A 16,945-nucleotide genomic window follows, 5' to 3' on the forward strand; every position below is an offset into this window, starting at 1 on the left:
CTTCGTTCGTTCGATGCTTTTATTTTATTGTTTTAAGTCTAGGTTGGTCGTTATATTGCTATATGTTCGCGAAGTTAATCAGACTTTTTTTAAGTAATACGGGACGAATATGAAAGAGGTCGCCGTCTTTTGGTTAAGCCAGCAGTGTGAAATTAGAGAAAACTGGCCATTTCTTCGGCCTCTTGCCGAACTTATACGAAGAATGCACGTTGCATCTGCGTGGCTATCTTGTAATTCAATACTTTCCCAAGGCAAAGAGAAAACTAAGTTTTGAATTACTTTCATATGGCATTGTCTTTTATGAGACCATGCAGTTTAATGGACGATTTATTATGATGGACTCACCCTCATGAAATGATATTACCTTATTGTTACGCACAAAGGACGCCTATAAAACGATTGGCTTAAAAGCTGCATGGTTTAGTATAATGATCAGTGAATTGTTGGTGAGAATACACTGGTATAATAATATTTTACATAATATTAAGACGTGACATTCGATTCGTGATTGTCTTTGGTCTCCAGTCAATAAAACAAAGCTTAATGACTTGTCTAACCTGAGGGTCATTTTGGTCAAAGCAAAGTGTGTACCAGCATGATAATTTCTAGAACACATGCTTTTGGATTCTATATATCCTCTATACCGTTATTGGCGACAGAGACGTCGCCACTGACTGCAATTACAGCAATTGCTGAATGCCTTTATTGGGCTGCCCCTGCGCCTTAATATATCATGATGCCCCCAAACGTATCATTGTCATATTCTAATTCCGTCACCCCCCCCCCGATCGCCGCCCATGGTACTGTGGCTATATCACCAATGACGAATATGGGATGGGGGCTTGGTAGCCACGGACCCCTATACGACTAAGAAAAAAAAAAAGAAAAAAAAAAAGGAAAGGAGAAGAGTGAAGTACTTTTGTCTATATATCATGTCGAATCTATAAATAAAAATTACATCATCTATAAAAGGTCGATTTCGGGGCTCACTCCCTTCGCTCACACGCATCTATTTGATATATATTTTGCCCCATACGCCATGTCTGACCATTGTTTTTTTTTTTGGCTTATTAAGTTTCTTGTATTTATTTTACAATTAGCTTGGAATTGCTTCATGAATATGGGTCCGGATCCAAGTTGCCAACTCCAAGATGCCCAAATTAATTGGCATATGCCTATAGCTTATTCCACTTTCACTATCACTTTGTATAGTCATAATATTGTTTAAACACGCCTATAATGCTTATACCGTCATAAAAGGGCTTCTAAATTCAGGCATCACATGTGAAACACTATTTTTTAACAAGTTATCATATTTGTTTATTTGTTTTAAATTCCCATTTAAAATCACGCGGGACGCTTTAAAGCGCTATCGACTTGATGAGATGGTGAGATTTTCTTTTACCTTCATGTTAATCACATTGACAATAAAAAATATTAATCCAGACTTCATGTTCCAGAGAGCAACGTATCAGAGTATCAGTGGTCATTCCCAACAGTACAAAACTCATTCCAAACTGCCGGGATATTAGGAAACATTTCTTCGGCAAAAGAGTTATCGACAGCTCGAATAAACTCCCAGAAGTCACCAACACATGACCAAGTCGCCCACACTCCTCGGGTTCCGCGGCCCCTGTATCATAATTGACAAGCACGCCAAAAAAAAAAAAGATTATTAAAAGAACTAAGGTCGTTGAATATAAAATTATTTCGATTAGACCTCTCCCAGTTTTCAGGCGTTCAAAATTTAAAAAGTTTTCTGATGGAGTAGCTTGTCCCTTTTTTTTTTTTTTGGGGGGGGGAGGTATAGGAGGCAATTAATTACTCTTTTACCATTTTATTTGTAGGTCTATATGCTCTTTTCCTTGACTCTTTGGTCACAGAAGAGGGTTTGTGTATTACCTTCTTTCGGGCCTCGGAACCGGCTAATGCTAAAGACCCTATATACCCCCAACATTTTTCAGTAATTGCAAAAATGACCTCCTGATTATGAACTGTCGATTTGTTCGGCGCCATTTCAGAAATTGTGCAGGCCCTATTCCCTTTTCTTCTTCTTCTTTTTATTATAAATGTCAATCGCGCCACCAAGCGCACATCCACACTCCAGTAGACCTATTCATTATATACTGGTTGGGAATTGATGTTCGGCTGCCAACACGGAACGGATATTAGCTGTCCTTGAGATATATGGTTTTTATACTAACACACAATACTAGTATTTTTTCATGCATGCGTACAGTCCTGATGACTGTGCAGATATTAATTTTGTGAATTCTATACGCTTTTCGTAATAGTTTATGAGTGATTTTTCCCGAACATCGTCTGGAGGGCATAACAATAACTTATAATTATGGATAAGCTGAAATCTATGGCTTCAGAGGCAGGGACGTTTATCAATCGGACAGTCCAGGTAAAAATTGCATATAATTTGATTTACCATGTTGATTTGCCAAGAGCTCTGGCGTACAGAATGTGTGTGTGGGGGGGGGGGCGACGTGCCCCCCCCCAAAAAAAAATTTGTTTTCCACTACTATACAGACAATAAGGAGGGGGGAGGGGAGGGGGTAAAAGAAAAGTAGAAGGTGTGAAATATAGATATTTTTTTAATACCATGTCCATAATTGTGCCCCCTTGATATAAGTTCTGCAGGTCAAGAGCGGCCTATATTTCAAATTTTCTTTATCGATCCTGTTTAGAGAATCACTTAGCGCGGGACATTTTCTTTGGAGAGCATATTGGGACACAAATCCCTAACAGTACACATCCAATACATTTATCCCGGACATTTATTAACTCATTTGACATTCAAATTGTTCATAATTGTCTGGGAATGATAACTGAAGTGTTTTGAAGTATTTTACTTTATTATGAAAGCAACAAAATGCAGGAAACAAAATAGTAAACATGAAAGAAACACTCGAATTTTCGAATTTTTGGCTCCCCATAATTTTAGCACAGAGTTTGACTGTGGTCTAATTAAGTTAAACTTGACTTAATACGGGCCAATATGTAATTGTTTTTTAAGCGCCTTCAATCTGCACTGTGTTAAATTTTTTATTTTGTGTATTTTATTTGTATATTTCCCTCTTCCAATATATAGAGCGAGCGCATTTGGGCGCCTTTGACCCGTCCCCCACCACTTTCAGTAGGCCTATGAAGCCAAAACCTCTGATAGAAGTCCTATGGATATTCAATTCAATTCAATTCAATTCAGTTCATTTATTCAATACTTTCATTAAAAACAAACATATATAAAGACATAATACCATAGACAATATAATACAAATAATTATGACAGTAATAGTAAGCAAAACGATACAAAAAACCAAGAATGAAAAATTACTTTACTCGGATAGAAATGAAAGTATAGGAGTGGCAGAAAGGCTGAGCCTTATATAAAAGCCAAGCTCCAGACATGATTATAAACCAAATTATGTATTACCGATTTAAACAAAAGATAAAATTTAAAAGGTATACGTGCATACATGCCATCACTAACACCTGTTAAAAAAATGGACAGACACACCCACACCCACACCCCCACACACACCACACACACATTGCACCTGTGAATAGTTTTTAAGTAAATACATTTCATTTTTCCTTTTGAAACTATTTAATGATGGGCTTAATTTTATTTATAATGGTATGCTATTCCAGATTTTGGGACCTCTGAAAAAAATATTATTTTGGGAAATTGATGTTCTTACTATAAATTTAAAGGGAATGTGAAAATTTTCTGCATACCTGGTTTGGTATCCATGAATATCTTTATTCAACTGAACCTATTGTAAGAGAGAACTTGGTAAGATTTTTTTGTAACATATACATAAAAATTGCATGCACTATAATAAATATATAAATCAGGCATTCTCAGATTTTTCAGGCTATGAAAGAGAGGCATGGTATGGGCAAGATATCGGCTATGTGTAACAATTCTTATCATTTTCTTCTGCAACAATAGAAGTCTATTTGTATTCCCCAGGACCAAAATCCAATTGAAACCAGTTGGATTTCCAACTGGTTTCAATTGGTTTCAATTGGTTTTAACTGGTTTCAATTGGTTTTAACTGGAATTTAACAATTTCCAGTTGAAACCAATTGAAACCAGTTGGGCAACTGGAAATCCTAACTGGAACCAGTTGGGTAACTGGAAATGACTTCCAATTGGAAATGATTTCTAACTGGAACCAGTTGGGCAACTGGAAATCCTAACTGGAACCAAATGGGCAACTGGAAATCCTAACTGGAACAAGTTGGGTAACTGGAAATGACTTCCAACTGGAAATGATTTCTAAATGGAACCAGTTGAGTAACTGGAAATCCCAACTGGAACCAGTTGGGCAACTGGAAATCCTAACTGGAACCAGTTGGGCAACTGGAACCAGTTGGGTAACTGGAAATGACTTCCAACTGGAAATGATTTCTAACTGGAACCAGTTGGGTAACTGGAAATCCTTACTGGAACCAGTTGGGTAACTGGAAATGACTTCCAACTGGAAATGATTTCTAACTGGAACCAGTTGAGTAACTGGAAATCCCAACTGGAACCAGTTGGGTAACTGGAAATGACTTCCAACTGGAAATGATTTCTAACTGGAACCAGTTGGGTAACTGGAAATCCTAACTTGAACCATGCAGTTGTGTAACTGGAAATCCTAACTGGTACCAATTGGGTAACTGGAGATGACTTCTAACTGGAAAGATGGGTAACTGGAAATGAATTCTAATTGGAACCAGTTAGGTAACTGGAAATAAAACTGGAACCAGTTGGGTAACTGGAAATGATTTCCAATTGGTTTCCAATTGGAAATTTTCCAGTTACCCAACTGGATCCAATTGAAACCAGTTAATTTGCATATTATCAGCCAGTGTGCACAGATTAATGTTTTATGAGATCCATCATCATTAACAATGTATCTATTTCATTCTTTTCAATTTCAAGTGCCACACTTTTTAAAGATAAGTATTTAGAATACTTAGCAGTGAAAACCATGTTCATAAATGTTATAGATTATAATTAAAACAGATTAAAGGATAATTAGTACACCACTAACTGTTACCAAATTACATCAAATAAAAATACATATATTTGAAGATCTTCCATATAATATATACATATGAAAGTCTGTATTTTATCAATGCCCTTTACATTGGTATTAATAGACATTATAATACTGCTTCTGTGTTGGCAAATGAGCAATAGTTAGTGCAAATGCTAATTAATTTGTAACTAATTAAGTTCATTCCAATTAGTTCCAATTGGATCCAGTTGGAAACCAATTGGTTTCAACTGGTTCCAGTTGAAACCAGTTGCCTCCAATTGGTTTCAACTGGAACCAATTGAAACCAGTTGCCTCCAATTGGATTCAACTGGTTTTAATAGGGAAATTGGAACAACTGCACCAATTGCCAACTGGTTCCAGTTGCCCAATTGGTTTTAACTGGAACCAATTGGCAACTGGTTTTCAATTGGAACCAATTGGTTTTAACTGGAACCAATTGGCAACTGGTTTTCAATTGGAACCAGTTGTTCCAATTTCCCTATTGAAACCAGTTGGCCAACTGGTTTCAATTGGTTTTGCCCTAATTGGTTTTAACTGGATTTTGGTCCTGGGTCTGCATACTATATGCCCATACTGGGGCCGTGGAACAGTTTTCAAAGTGGGGGGGGGGGGGGGGTCTGACCATGCAGAAAATCACAATCATATGGTCATGCATTTTTACGTTTTTGTACATGGTTTTGGAAAAAAAGTGGGGGGGGGGGGCTGAAGCCCCACCCCCCGCTTCCGCAGCCCCTGCCATATGATAATACAATAATATAAATGGGGGTATAATTAAGGTGTTTTATATATAAAGAGTCATAAGAAATTTCAAACATTACTATAAAATACTTCTGAAGAAGACAAAATTAACTCTTTCTATATATTTCTTACCTCCGGGTCTTACCTATTTATCTTTAAACCTTTTACGTATTCCATCTTTATATTTCGTGTAAAAAAAACCTTCAGGCTATATAATAATACTTTTAGCCTCGTTATTTTATGAGGAAGGATCATAGAGATATGGGAAGGATAAACTGTGTGCATTTGAGATATATATCACAGATCAGAGCGAGAGAGGCGGGGTCATTCGAGGTCATTTCCTTTTCTTTCAATATGGCAATGGACAACGTCAAAAAATTTGCTGGCCAAGCTGGCACATTTCTCTCGAGAGCGAAACAGGTAAATTTGATCCCATTTGATGTAGTTTAACTGTTCACTTGTGTTTCATATTGTGTTTTTAACAGGGAATAATTAAATGACTGAAAAATCTAAATATTGTGATATTTCATCCCGTTCTTCTCATCCAATGTAACCCAGTCCCATCCAAAGATTTTTGTGTTTGTAGGATCTGGTGATGATGTTAACGCAATATGGCAATGCAAAATCAAAATTTGCGTATCAAATGCGCGCATGCATTCGTAATATTTTGCAATGTACAGGGGGCCTAGTTGGGGGGGGGGGGGGGGTGGTGTAGGATGTTTATAGTGTATTCTTGCCTTGGAAACATGTCAATATTTCAAATTCAGAGAGTTAACGAATTATGGCCTATCGTGAAATCAGTCGACTCTTCTCGTACTTGTGACTTTGTGTGTGTGCACTCGTGTACAAAGTCAATGGAAGAGGAAATAAGTCACCAGAGGCAGAGCTGACAAAATAAATGGCAGTGAATGGACTGGTGACTTAAACCAGGATAGTGCCCAAATTACAACAGAAGAATTTCACTTTGAGTTTGATTTTCTGTAAAATCTTTAACTTGATTGTTTAACCCGACTGAAAAGTGACATACTCGGTTGACGTGACATACTTGTAACTTGGCTGAAATACTTTGGCCGATCCTATAATGATTGGACCAATATTATGTGAACAAATCAAGGATAGAATGATAAGAATGAGAGGAAAAAGGAGGAGGAGAAGGTGAGGAGAGGAATAAGATGTAGAAGGAGGATATTATATTTATAATACTGCTACTAAAAATAATATTACTAAAACTTGAGTGTCATAGGAAAAAGAAAGCAACAACAATATCCTGATAGAGAAAATTGCAAACTTAATCAACTTATCATAAAAAACATTTGCAAAAAGTACTAAAACCATTTGTAATAATTATTTCATTCCCAGTATTTGTCATTGTGGCAATATTATTGTTTAATATGTTTGGCAAACATATTAAACAATAATATTGCCACAATGAAAAATACATGTAGGCCCTACTGGGAATTGAATAATTATTACAAATTGTCAGCTGTTGAGTGATTAATTATTATCCTTTTTTAACCACAAATATAATACCTGCCTGGAAATTTTGTTTGATTAATAACTTTCTGTGTCGCTTGAATATTAATAGGGTGTCTGGAGAAAAAAATTATTTTTCTTATTTCAAGAAAATATCACATTTTCTTTGTGAATTTGAAGAGAAATGACTTTCAGACTGACAGAAATGTAACATTTTTGAAAAAAATCCAATTATTGGCTGCAAAAAAGAAGAATGAAATTAGGTCAATTTTCAGCATGTCTCTGCCATAGACTGTGTAGTTAAGAAATGGACACACACAAATCCAAATTTTTAGCTCCCGAGAGCTGTTATGAATTTATTATTAATGCCAAAAACTTGTCCATAAAGAGTCCAATACAATTTTTTAATGCTCTATCTGATGGTATGATTTTTATAAAGATTTGGAAACCAGATCACAATGAAAAATTGCGACAAAGTGAAAAAAATTGTGCAAAACAGAAATTTCATTTTCCCATAGAAAACGCATGGAGATATTGGCAATCTCACCACACACAAAAATAAGGGTTTGCAATTTATCTCTAAATCCTTATTTAAAATGATCATATAAACTTGTCCTTACTGTCAAAAGAAGCCCCTGAATTTTCTCTTTCCATACATGCCAAACACAAGTTGATAATCAATTCAGATCACATTTTTCTAGTAGCCTGAACTTCCCCGAAAAAATGTGCCACATTTTCCCCTAAATCAGCCTGTTTTATGCTGACACTTTTCAGTGTGGCTTCAGACACCCTAATATTAATTTTATGGCAGAGTGCCATAAACCGTTCCATAAATTGTACATAAATCGACACACGTTTTGCAGATTCAATTTTGTCCGTATTATTTTAAAATTAAGCCTATGTGAAATGGATGTTTGCATTCTCTTCTTTTAATTTTATTGCGTCAGCATGGACCTTAGTTTGATTATTCAGGTTTGTTTTTATAGTATGATTTCTATGGACGAAAAAATTATCATGTCAGTTTATTACGGGGCCGCCAAATGATTTTGAATGGGGGGGGGGGGCGGGCGGTGCATAAAATCACAATCATCTTGATGTAGTGTTCATTTTCACTTTGGGGAGGGGCCCGGACACTCCCCTTGTATATACTTTTATTTGGATTACAGTGTTAAAGTGAATTTGCTTGAGTGCGTATGTCACTTCACCCCACCCCCTAAAAAGCAAATGAAAAATACGATTTGAACTAATTTAAAAAGTGAAGGAAAAATAAAAAGCAAACAAGTTGGAGCAATAAAAAGTCATCCTAGACAATTATTTTTGAATAAATATTTCATTTTCGGTGTTATATAGGCCTACAGATTTGGGGAATTTATTATGTTCCTATGAGAAAAAATTAATGTGTAGGCCTACTCACTCTAAACTAACCCAAAACATAACAAAACAAGTTTTGACATTGATAGCATAACAGGGAGGCTCTCCATGGTAGAGATGCCCTTTGAATACTACACTACTTGCTAATTAAATAATAATAGCGCATAATTATAATCATACGTCAGGGCTCCACACTAACCCTTTTTTTCTACTGGTCCAACCTATTCATGTCGGACCAGTAGATACCCAGTTTTTCCGTTTTTTACTGGTCCGAACCTAAAATGTACTGGTCCCCCAAAATAAAGAAAACATTAAAAAAAGGCGTGAGTTTATTTTGCTGTCCTTTCTTGTTACCCCCCCCCCCAAAAAAAAAAAATGAAGGAGTGAAAGACAAAAAGAAACAAAGGAAGAAATAATAAAAGAAAGGAAGGAAGAAAAAATAAAAGGTAAAGAAAGGATAGATGTGAAAGAAGGAAAAAAGAAAGAACTAAAGAAAGAAAGAAGGAAAGAAAGAAAGAACAAAAGAAAAAAAAAGGAAAGAAAGAAAGAAATAAGGAAAAAACAAAGACAGAAAGTAATGAAAAAAGGAAAGAAAGGAAAGAAGCAATAAAATCAGAAAGAAATGGTATAAGGAGAGATGGAAAGAAGGAAAAAAGATAGAAAGAAAGAAAGAATAAAAGAAAGAAAGGAAGAAAAAGGTAAAGAAAGGATAAATGTGAAGGAAGGAAAAAAAAAAGAACTAAAGAGGGAAAGGAAGGAAGGAAAGAAAGAACAAAAATAAAGAAAAAACAAAAGAAAAAGAAGAAATAAAGGAATGAAGGAAAGAAAGAAAGAAGGAAAGAAATGAAGCAAGCAATATAGAAAGAAAGAACAAAAGACAGAAAGTAATGAAGGAAAGAAGCAATAAAAAAAGAAAGAAAGGGTAAAAAGAATGAAGGAAGGAAGCAAGCAAGCAATATAAAAAAGAAAGAATATGTAAAAGAATAGATGAAAGGAAGAAAAAAAAGAAAGACCGAAAGACAAACAAAGGAAGGAATGAAGGAAAGAACGAAAGAAGAAAGGAAAGGAAGCAAGCAGTAAAAAAAAGAAAGAAAAAAAAAGGTAAAAGGATAGATGGAACGAAGGGAAAAAAGAAAAAAACAAAAGACAGAAAGAAGAAAGGAAGGAATGAATGAAAGAAAGAGAGAGGGCTGAAAGAAGGTAGAAATAAAAAACAAGAAATGGTAAAGAAAGGATGGATGGAATGAAGAAAGAAACAAAGAAAGTAACAAAGAATGAAGGAAAGAAAGGGTAAAAAGAAGGAAGGAAATGAAGAAAGAAAGAAGAGATAAATATAGGATGGATGGACTCGAGAATAAAAAAAAAAAGAAATCAAAAAGAAAAAGAAAGAGAAAAAGAAATAGAGAAAAATATTAAAAGGAAAGAAAGAATGAAAGAACGAAAGACAAAGAAAAAAGGAAAATTAAAAAAGAAAGACAGTAACAAAAAAAATTTAAGAAGAGAGGGAAGAAACAAAGAAAGATTGAAAAGAAAGAAGGAAAGAAAGATAGAAAGAAAACAGAGGAAGAAAGCTAAAACTATCATTAATAAATTATCAGTTTCTTTTTGGCTCAATTATTAAGATATAGCTACGAAAGAAACCAAGTGTATTAACACACACACAAATGCATATATGTGGGGCTATCATGTATTCAGACGATATCACTCGAAACCCGATCTCTTTGAACTAAAATAGAAGTGAAAATTTCTCCTTTTACTGCTTACAAATGACAGAGTTACCCCAATTTTTGTCTCACCTGCATAGCAGAGTGAGACTATAGGCGCCGCTTTTCCGACGGCGACGGCGGCGGCGGCGGCGTCAACACCAAATCTTAACCTGAGGTTAAGTTTTTGAAATGACAGCATAACTTAGAAAGTATATGGACCTAGGTCATGAAACTTGGCCATAAGGTTAATCAAGTATTACTGAACATCCTGCCTGAGTTTCATGTCACATGACCAAGGTCAAAGGTCATTTAGGGTCAATGAACTTAGACCATGTTGGGGAATCAACATCAAAATCTTAACCTAAGGTTAAGTTTTTGAAATGTCATCATAACTTAGAAAATATATGGACCTAGTTCATGAAACTTATACATAAGGTTAATCAAGTATCACTTAAAGGAGAATGAAACTCTTGGAGCAAGTTAGCTTTTGTGAAAGCAGAAAAATCAAAGAATAAGATCAACAAAACTTTGAGTAAAATAGGACTAGCAATAAAAGAGTTATGAGCATTTGAATGTCGAGATCACTAATGCTATGGAGATCCTCCTATTGGCAATGCGACCAAGATCTGTGATGTCACACACGTACAACTCTCCCATTTGGACAGTGAAAATATACCCCAAAACATCTCTTTTTGCTCATTCTAATCATATGACAAACGATTCATCAATGATATAATGTTGTGAAACCTCTGTACTTGTCATCTCATAAAGAGAACACCTCACCTTGTGATAGACTCTATAAAAATGAGAATATAAGTGAAATAAGTACTAAAGTAATGAGGGAGTTGTACGTGTGTGATATCACAGATCTTGGTCGCATTGCCGTTGGGAGGATCTACATGGCACTAGTGATCTCAATATTCGAATGCTCATAACTTTCTTATTATTCATTCAATCTTCCTCAAACTTTCAACAATATGTTTCTTTGATTTTTCTCTTTGATATGGATTCAGCTGGTTTCAAGGGTTTCATTCTCCTTTAACATCCTGCATGAGTTTCACGTCACATGACCAAGGTCAAAGGTCATTTAGGGTCAATGAACTTTGGCCGAATTGGGGGTATCTGTTGAATTACCATCATAACTTTGAAAGTTTATGGATCTGATTCATGAAACTTGGACATAATAGTAATCAAGTATTACTGAACATCCTGTGCAAGTTTCAGGTCACATGATCAAGGTCAAAGGTCATTTAGGGTCAATGAACTTTGGCCAAATTGGGGTATTTGTTGAATTACAGCCATAAATTTGAAAGTGTGTTGGTCTAGTTCATAAAACTTGGACATAATAGTAATCAAGTATCACTGAACATCCTGTGCGAGTTTCAGGTCACATGATCAAGGTCAAAGGTCATGTAAGGTCAAAGAACTTTGGCCACGTTGGGGGTATTTGTTGAATTGCCATCATATCTCTATAAGTGTATTGGTCTAGTTCATAAAACGTGGAAATAAGAGTAACCAAGTATCACTGAACATCTTGTGCGAGTTATAGTAGTTTTCAAAATCAGCACTGCTGCTATATTGAATCGCGTGATGCAGGTGAGACGGCCAGAGGCATTCCACTTGTTAGGAAATGTGGACATTATAAGAGCTTTTCATTAGTGTGAAATGTGAATTCTGACAGTTCTGTGAGAGATTTCTGCCAGAGGTTTGCCAAGCTTCGCCAAGCTTCGCCAAGCTTCGTTCGTGCAGCCAGTAGAAATTTTACCATGTGGGCTGTGTGGCTGGCTAGCCATATGTATGGCAAGTTCCCCCAAGTCTGCGCAGTCCCCCTTGTCTGCGCACTCGCGTATCTGCGCGATTCTATGAAAAGAAGATACGCAATGAACACAGACTTAACACATGCAATAGATAGACAGGTATTCATTTAAAAATTGACTCAAAATAGTGGAAAAATAATGAATTTAGGGCATTTCATGTGACGGCCTCAAAATGTAGCCTTTCTCCTCAAAATCCCTGAATCGTGTGCAAAGTGAATGACTGCGCAGACATGGGGTACCATTTTTTTTTCAATCTGAAAATGACTGCCCGAGGTTTTTAAAAAAAAATCCTATATTTTCTTTCATTTTTCATTGAAAAATTTGGTACACTTACTCATAATAATATAAGGAACATTATTAACTGAAAGATTTTGTGAAATAAGAAGAAATTCATGTTAAATCTTAACTCAAATTGTTAGGTGCGCAGACCATTATACACTGTATGTTACCCTAGTAAAAATTGCATGCGATTCATTCTGTGTGTATTCTGTGTGTGAATGACAGAATTTAACGGGAGGAAAATGGTTTGCAATTTGAGTCATGTAATATTTTTTATGTTTATGTTGGACTAGTGAATTTGACCATTTCTGGAAAAGTTACTGGCACAACAATGGTTTTTATTACTGTTTATATCGGACCCATAAATCTTGCTATTTTTGGAAAAATTACCGGCCCGACAATGATATTTTCTTACTGGTCATGTCGGACCAGTAAATCTTGCTATTTCTGAAAATTTACCGGCCCGACAGTGATTTTTACCGGTCTGGGACCGTCGGACCGGTGCTAGTGTCGAGCCCTGTCATACTTAAAAACACTAAATTATACAAATTATTATAAAAAACTATACAATTTCATACAAATTAAAGCAAGCCTAGAATATAGAAATTACACAAAAAATATATCCAATATCATAAACATTTAAAAAGTGAATGGAACTTGAAAACACGTTTAACGTTACACATAAAGGTAGGGAAATCCAGAGAATAGGGGCTGATGATTTATTCATTGTCTTTTGAAATAATTGTCAACCTTGCTATTTACGTTGTATGTTTTAATTTGTTTCTATTTATGTGATATGAATATGTCGTTTCTGTATTGTATCTGCTTCATATTATTGTATTTGTAATTTATTTCTTTGTAAATCATTGTATGTACACAGGGTAAGCTCTTTCGTAAGCAGGACTTTGGGTGAAAATAAAATACTGAAAAAACCCTGTTTTTGATAAAACTGCATAAATGAATAGATAAATAGGGTAAGGTAGGTAGATGAATGAATAAATAAACTATGAAAAACCGTTGTTTCACAAGTTCACCTGTGAATAATTCATGCATGCCTTTCAAATATTTTTTTGGTGCGAATCAGTCCATGTGGGCCTGAGATACGACCTCCTCAATACATACAGTAATGAGCCCCATTGAAGTCTATTTAAAATATTGGACTGGTTCTAAAAAGTTAGGAACCAGGCCAATAATACATTTACTTCAATGGGGCTAATTATGTATTCATGAGGTCATATCTCAGGCCCCCATGGACTGATGCACACCAAATTTTGGTAGTGGAGGTATTTCATCATGCTCTACCAAAATATGGTATAAGAATGCTGAAATGCAAAATTGGAAAATTTATGTCACACTTCGGTACTCTATACAAAATAGATCATATTGTATGTCCATCTAATTGCCACAGTACACAGAGGAGAAGCTCGGCAATGCAGAGAAGACAGAGTTAGACGCTCGCTTTGAGAACTTACTCCAGAGAGCAGACCGAACTCGACAATGGACAGAAATGATCTTGGCCAAAATGGGAACTGTACTAGAACCAAACCCAAGTGAGTTCTGCATGCAATCCTTGCATTGGATTTTTTTTTTCTAAAATCCTATCATCAGTAATCAGAAATAATCTTGCCTTTTCATTGATTCATTGCACACTTTTGAAAGATCAAGACCAAAACTAGGATCTGAATTTGTAGAACATTTATATCCAGGAGTGTAGCAAAAGACTTTTCTTTTAATCTACGGATGTGTACAATACATGTAAAGACAAAAGGGTTTAATTTCTTATAAATTTTCGTTTGATTTTATGAGGGCAATTACCGGTCAAACAGATCATGATGGTCTATAAATGTGGCATACATGTACATGTATATTGTAGTACAGCAAAGTGACCTCGAAAGTTGAATCTTGAAATTGTTTTATCTTGAAAAGATTCCAGGCTAGAGGACTATGTCAACACGAAGCTAGACCGCCGCACAAGAGACAGAGAGAGCAATAGTGAGCAGTTTGGAGGTGCAATGATCGATGCAGGGAATGAGCTTGGCCCAGGAACACAGTATGGTATGTGATAGGTCAGGCAAGGTGTCAAGTGTCATTGAATTAATGATCTTCGATATTGATGTCATATTATTCTTTATGGTAGGTCTGAATTCTGGATGCAGTTTCAGTCATTTGAAAGTTTTATGTATGGACTGAGCTCAGTTGAAAAACACTATGTGGTTGCTGACGTTGTGTCCATGGCTCAATGGTCAAGTGACATTGATTTAGTTCAATTGCTGAGGATGGGTCTTGGAAAAGGTTTTTTGGTTTCATCTTTGACCTAGAGATAAATGTAATAGGAAAAATTAATATTTGGATATTTTAAAAGCTATGTCCTGTTGTTGTGTCCTTATTATGGTCTTACTTGAGAATAATCACTGATTTTAGAATGTCTAAAATAGACTTAAAACCTAAACATGTCAAGTGGCATTAGTGTCATGGTGTAGTTGTTCTGACAGTCACATTTCAGTCAGAGTGTTGTAGGTTTGAATTCTTCTCCAGTCGTCAATTTCCTTTGAATAGCAAGAAATTGAGTTCACATTGACTGCACTCAACCCAGGTGAGGTGAGTGTCCACCCATTAGGATTTATTCCTTGAAAGCTTCACTGCTCATATCTTGGCTAATTGAAATTTGCTACACAGAAGAAATTTTGTATAGCAGTCATTAAAAAAATGTGGAGCCATAATGGGGATGTAATAGCAGGAAAATTGTTTGCTACTGTTATTATTATTGTATCAAGCACTAATGTCTCTTTAAAATCCAGAACCCCTTATTAATATTTGGACTTCTTTTTGAAATCATTTGCCTAACCAGGTGCAACACTAATCCAGGTTGGACAGAGCCAGAGAAAGATTGGTCAGATCCAGAGAGAGTACATTCAGTCATCGCTGTCAAACTACATAGTACCACTCAGAACCTTCCTAGAGGGCGATATGAAAACCATTACGGTATGTCCTCTAGAGCTGCTAATATTGATTTGGGTATAAGCAGGTGGTCTTATTCTCAGATGGTCTCACATTATCACGGCTAAACCTACTCGTTCCAATTTGGTCTTATTACTGTTGGGTACGATTATTAATTTGTCTAACATTAAACTCTTCATCTGTCAGTTGGTCTAATGCCAGGTCAGGCGGTCTAACTCTCAGATGGTCCCACGTTATCATGGCTAAAACAGACCTGCAGAGTGGTACTGGTTTTCGGTAATTATTACTAAAAAATGAGAAAGAATAACTGGTGGTTTCATGCAAATTACTGATTTCTAAAGTTTTAGTTTACGTGTTGTCCTATGGTATTTCTGTGAAAATACTGATTTTCTTACCAAAGTACAGATTTTCATACCAAAATACAGATTTTCAGCCTTTAAAATACTGAAATGTTCTTGATCAGGTTGGCATCCCTGCTAAAACTACTTAGTCTAATTTGGACTAATTATTAGTCCAATTATTTACTCACTTCAACTGTCATTTGGTCTGAAGCCCAGATGGTCTAATTTCTACTTTGTTTACTTATTATTTTGCACTTTTTTCAAGTGAAAAATTGGTTCATAAACAGTTCTTCTACTACATATGTAGTCTAAGTAGTAGTATTCCAAGTAAAATATTAAGTGAGCAAGTGAGCTGGATATAGCATAACTGGAAATTAGACAAATTGGTAAATTGGCTTTAGACAAAATGGTTAGTAGACAAAGTGGGTTTAGACCATTCTGCAGTATGAGGGTTAGAAAGATGAAGGGAATCTCGATTGGTGTCCATAACACTACTTTGGACCATCTACATGTATGAACATAATTGATGACTGAAAGATTATCTCAATAATATCTGAGATTTCATAGGTCAAATGATGTGAAATTTCAATTTCACTATGTACATCCTACTGAGGTGTGTAACGTAGAAATTATAAGCCTATTCGTTAAACAACATTTGAAGATGTTAATGCAGAATTGAAAAAAAAATGCCCTTCGTAATTGGACATCGGTCAGTTTCGCCTAAAGAATGAGCTGCAAAAGGGAACTCTTAAGGTGCTGCTGACAAGAAAACGGTCCTTATCGTTTTCTTATGAATGTTAAATTAACTCTGCACATGACTGCAACTGTTACCTATATGTTCATTGAATTTTGTCTTTACAGAAAGAGCGCAAAATTCTGGAAAATGTCCGGCTGGACCTTGATGCCGCCAAAGGGAAGGTCAGAAAGGCTCGATCTGCTGAGGCCTCCAAAACAGTAAGTCCAATGCTGCCTAATGCCACAGTTTTTAATACACTGATGAAACGGACAACAAACTGTTACCAAAAACGCCAGCGTTGTTTTCAGTGACATACCATCGGTCGGTTTGAAGTTGGTCTCATTTGTGTGACCGTAGCATAAACATGTGGGGGGGGGGGAGGAGGGGGGAAGGCTCACATGTCCCATGCACCAAGTGCCCAAAAGATTGCAAAAATGAAGGAGTTCAAAACACAGGAGAA

The 16,945-nt window shown here is 35.9% G+C and overlaps 1 protein-coding gene across 2 annotated transcripts in view; it reads left to right on the plus strand.

Moving 5' to 3' along the window:
• Positions 1–6,120: 6,120 nt before the first annotated feature.
• LOC129277758 (endophilin-B1-like) overlaps positions 6,121–16,945 on the plus strand; it is a 37,952-nt gene continuing 27,127 nt past the window's right edge. For both annotated transcript variants that reach the window (XM_054913920.2, XM_054913919.2), the window contains exons 1-5: positions 6,121–6,224; positions 13,859–14,000; positions 14,377–14,505; positions 15,299–15,432; positions 16,611–16,703. In XM_054913920.2, coding sequence (XP_054769895.2) covers positions 6,159–6,224; positions 13,859–14,000; positions 14,377–14,505; positions 15,299–15,432; positions 16,611–16,703 — 564 coding nt within the window. In that variant the 5' untranslated portion in view covers positions 6,121–6,158. The remainder of the gene's footprint in view (positions 6,225–13,858; positions 14,001–14,376; positions 14,506–15,298; positions 15,433–16,610; positions 16,704–16,945) is intronic.

Source organism: Lytechinus pictus, chromosome 15, assembly GCF_037042905.1.
Source record: "Lytechinus pictus isolate F3 Inbred chromosome 15, Lp3.0, whole genome shotgun sequence".
NCBI lineage: Eukaryota > Metazoa > Echinodermata > Echinoidea > Temnopleuroida > Toxopneustidae > Lytechinus > Lytechinus pictus.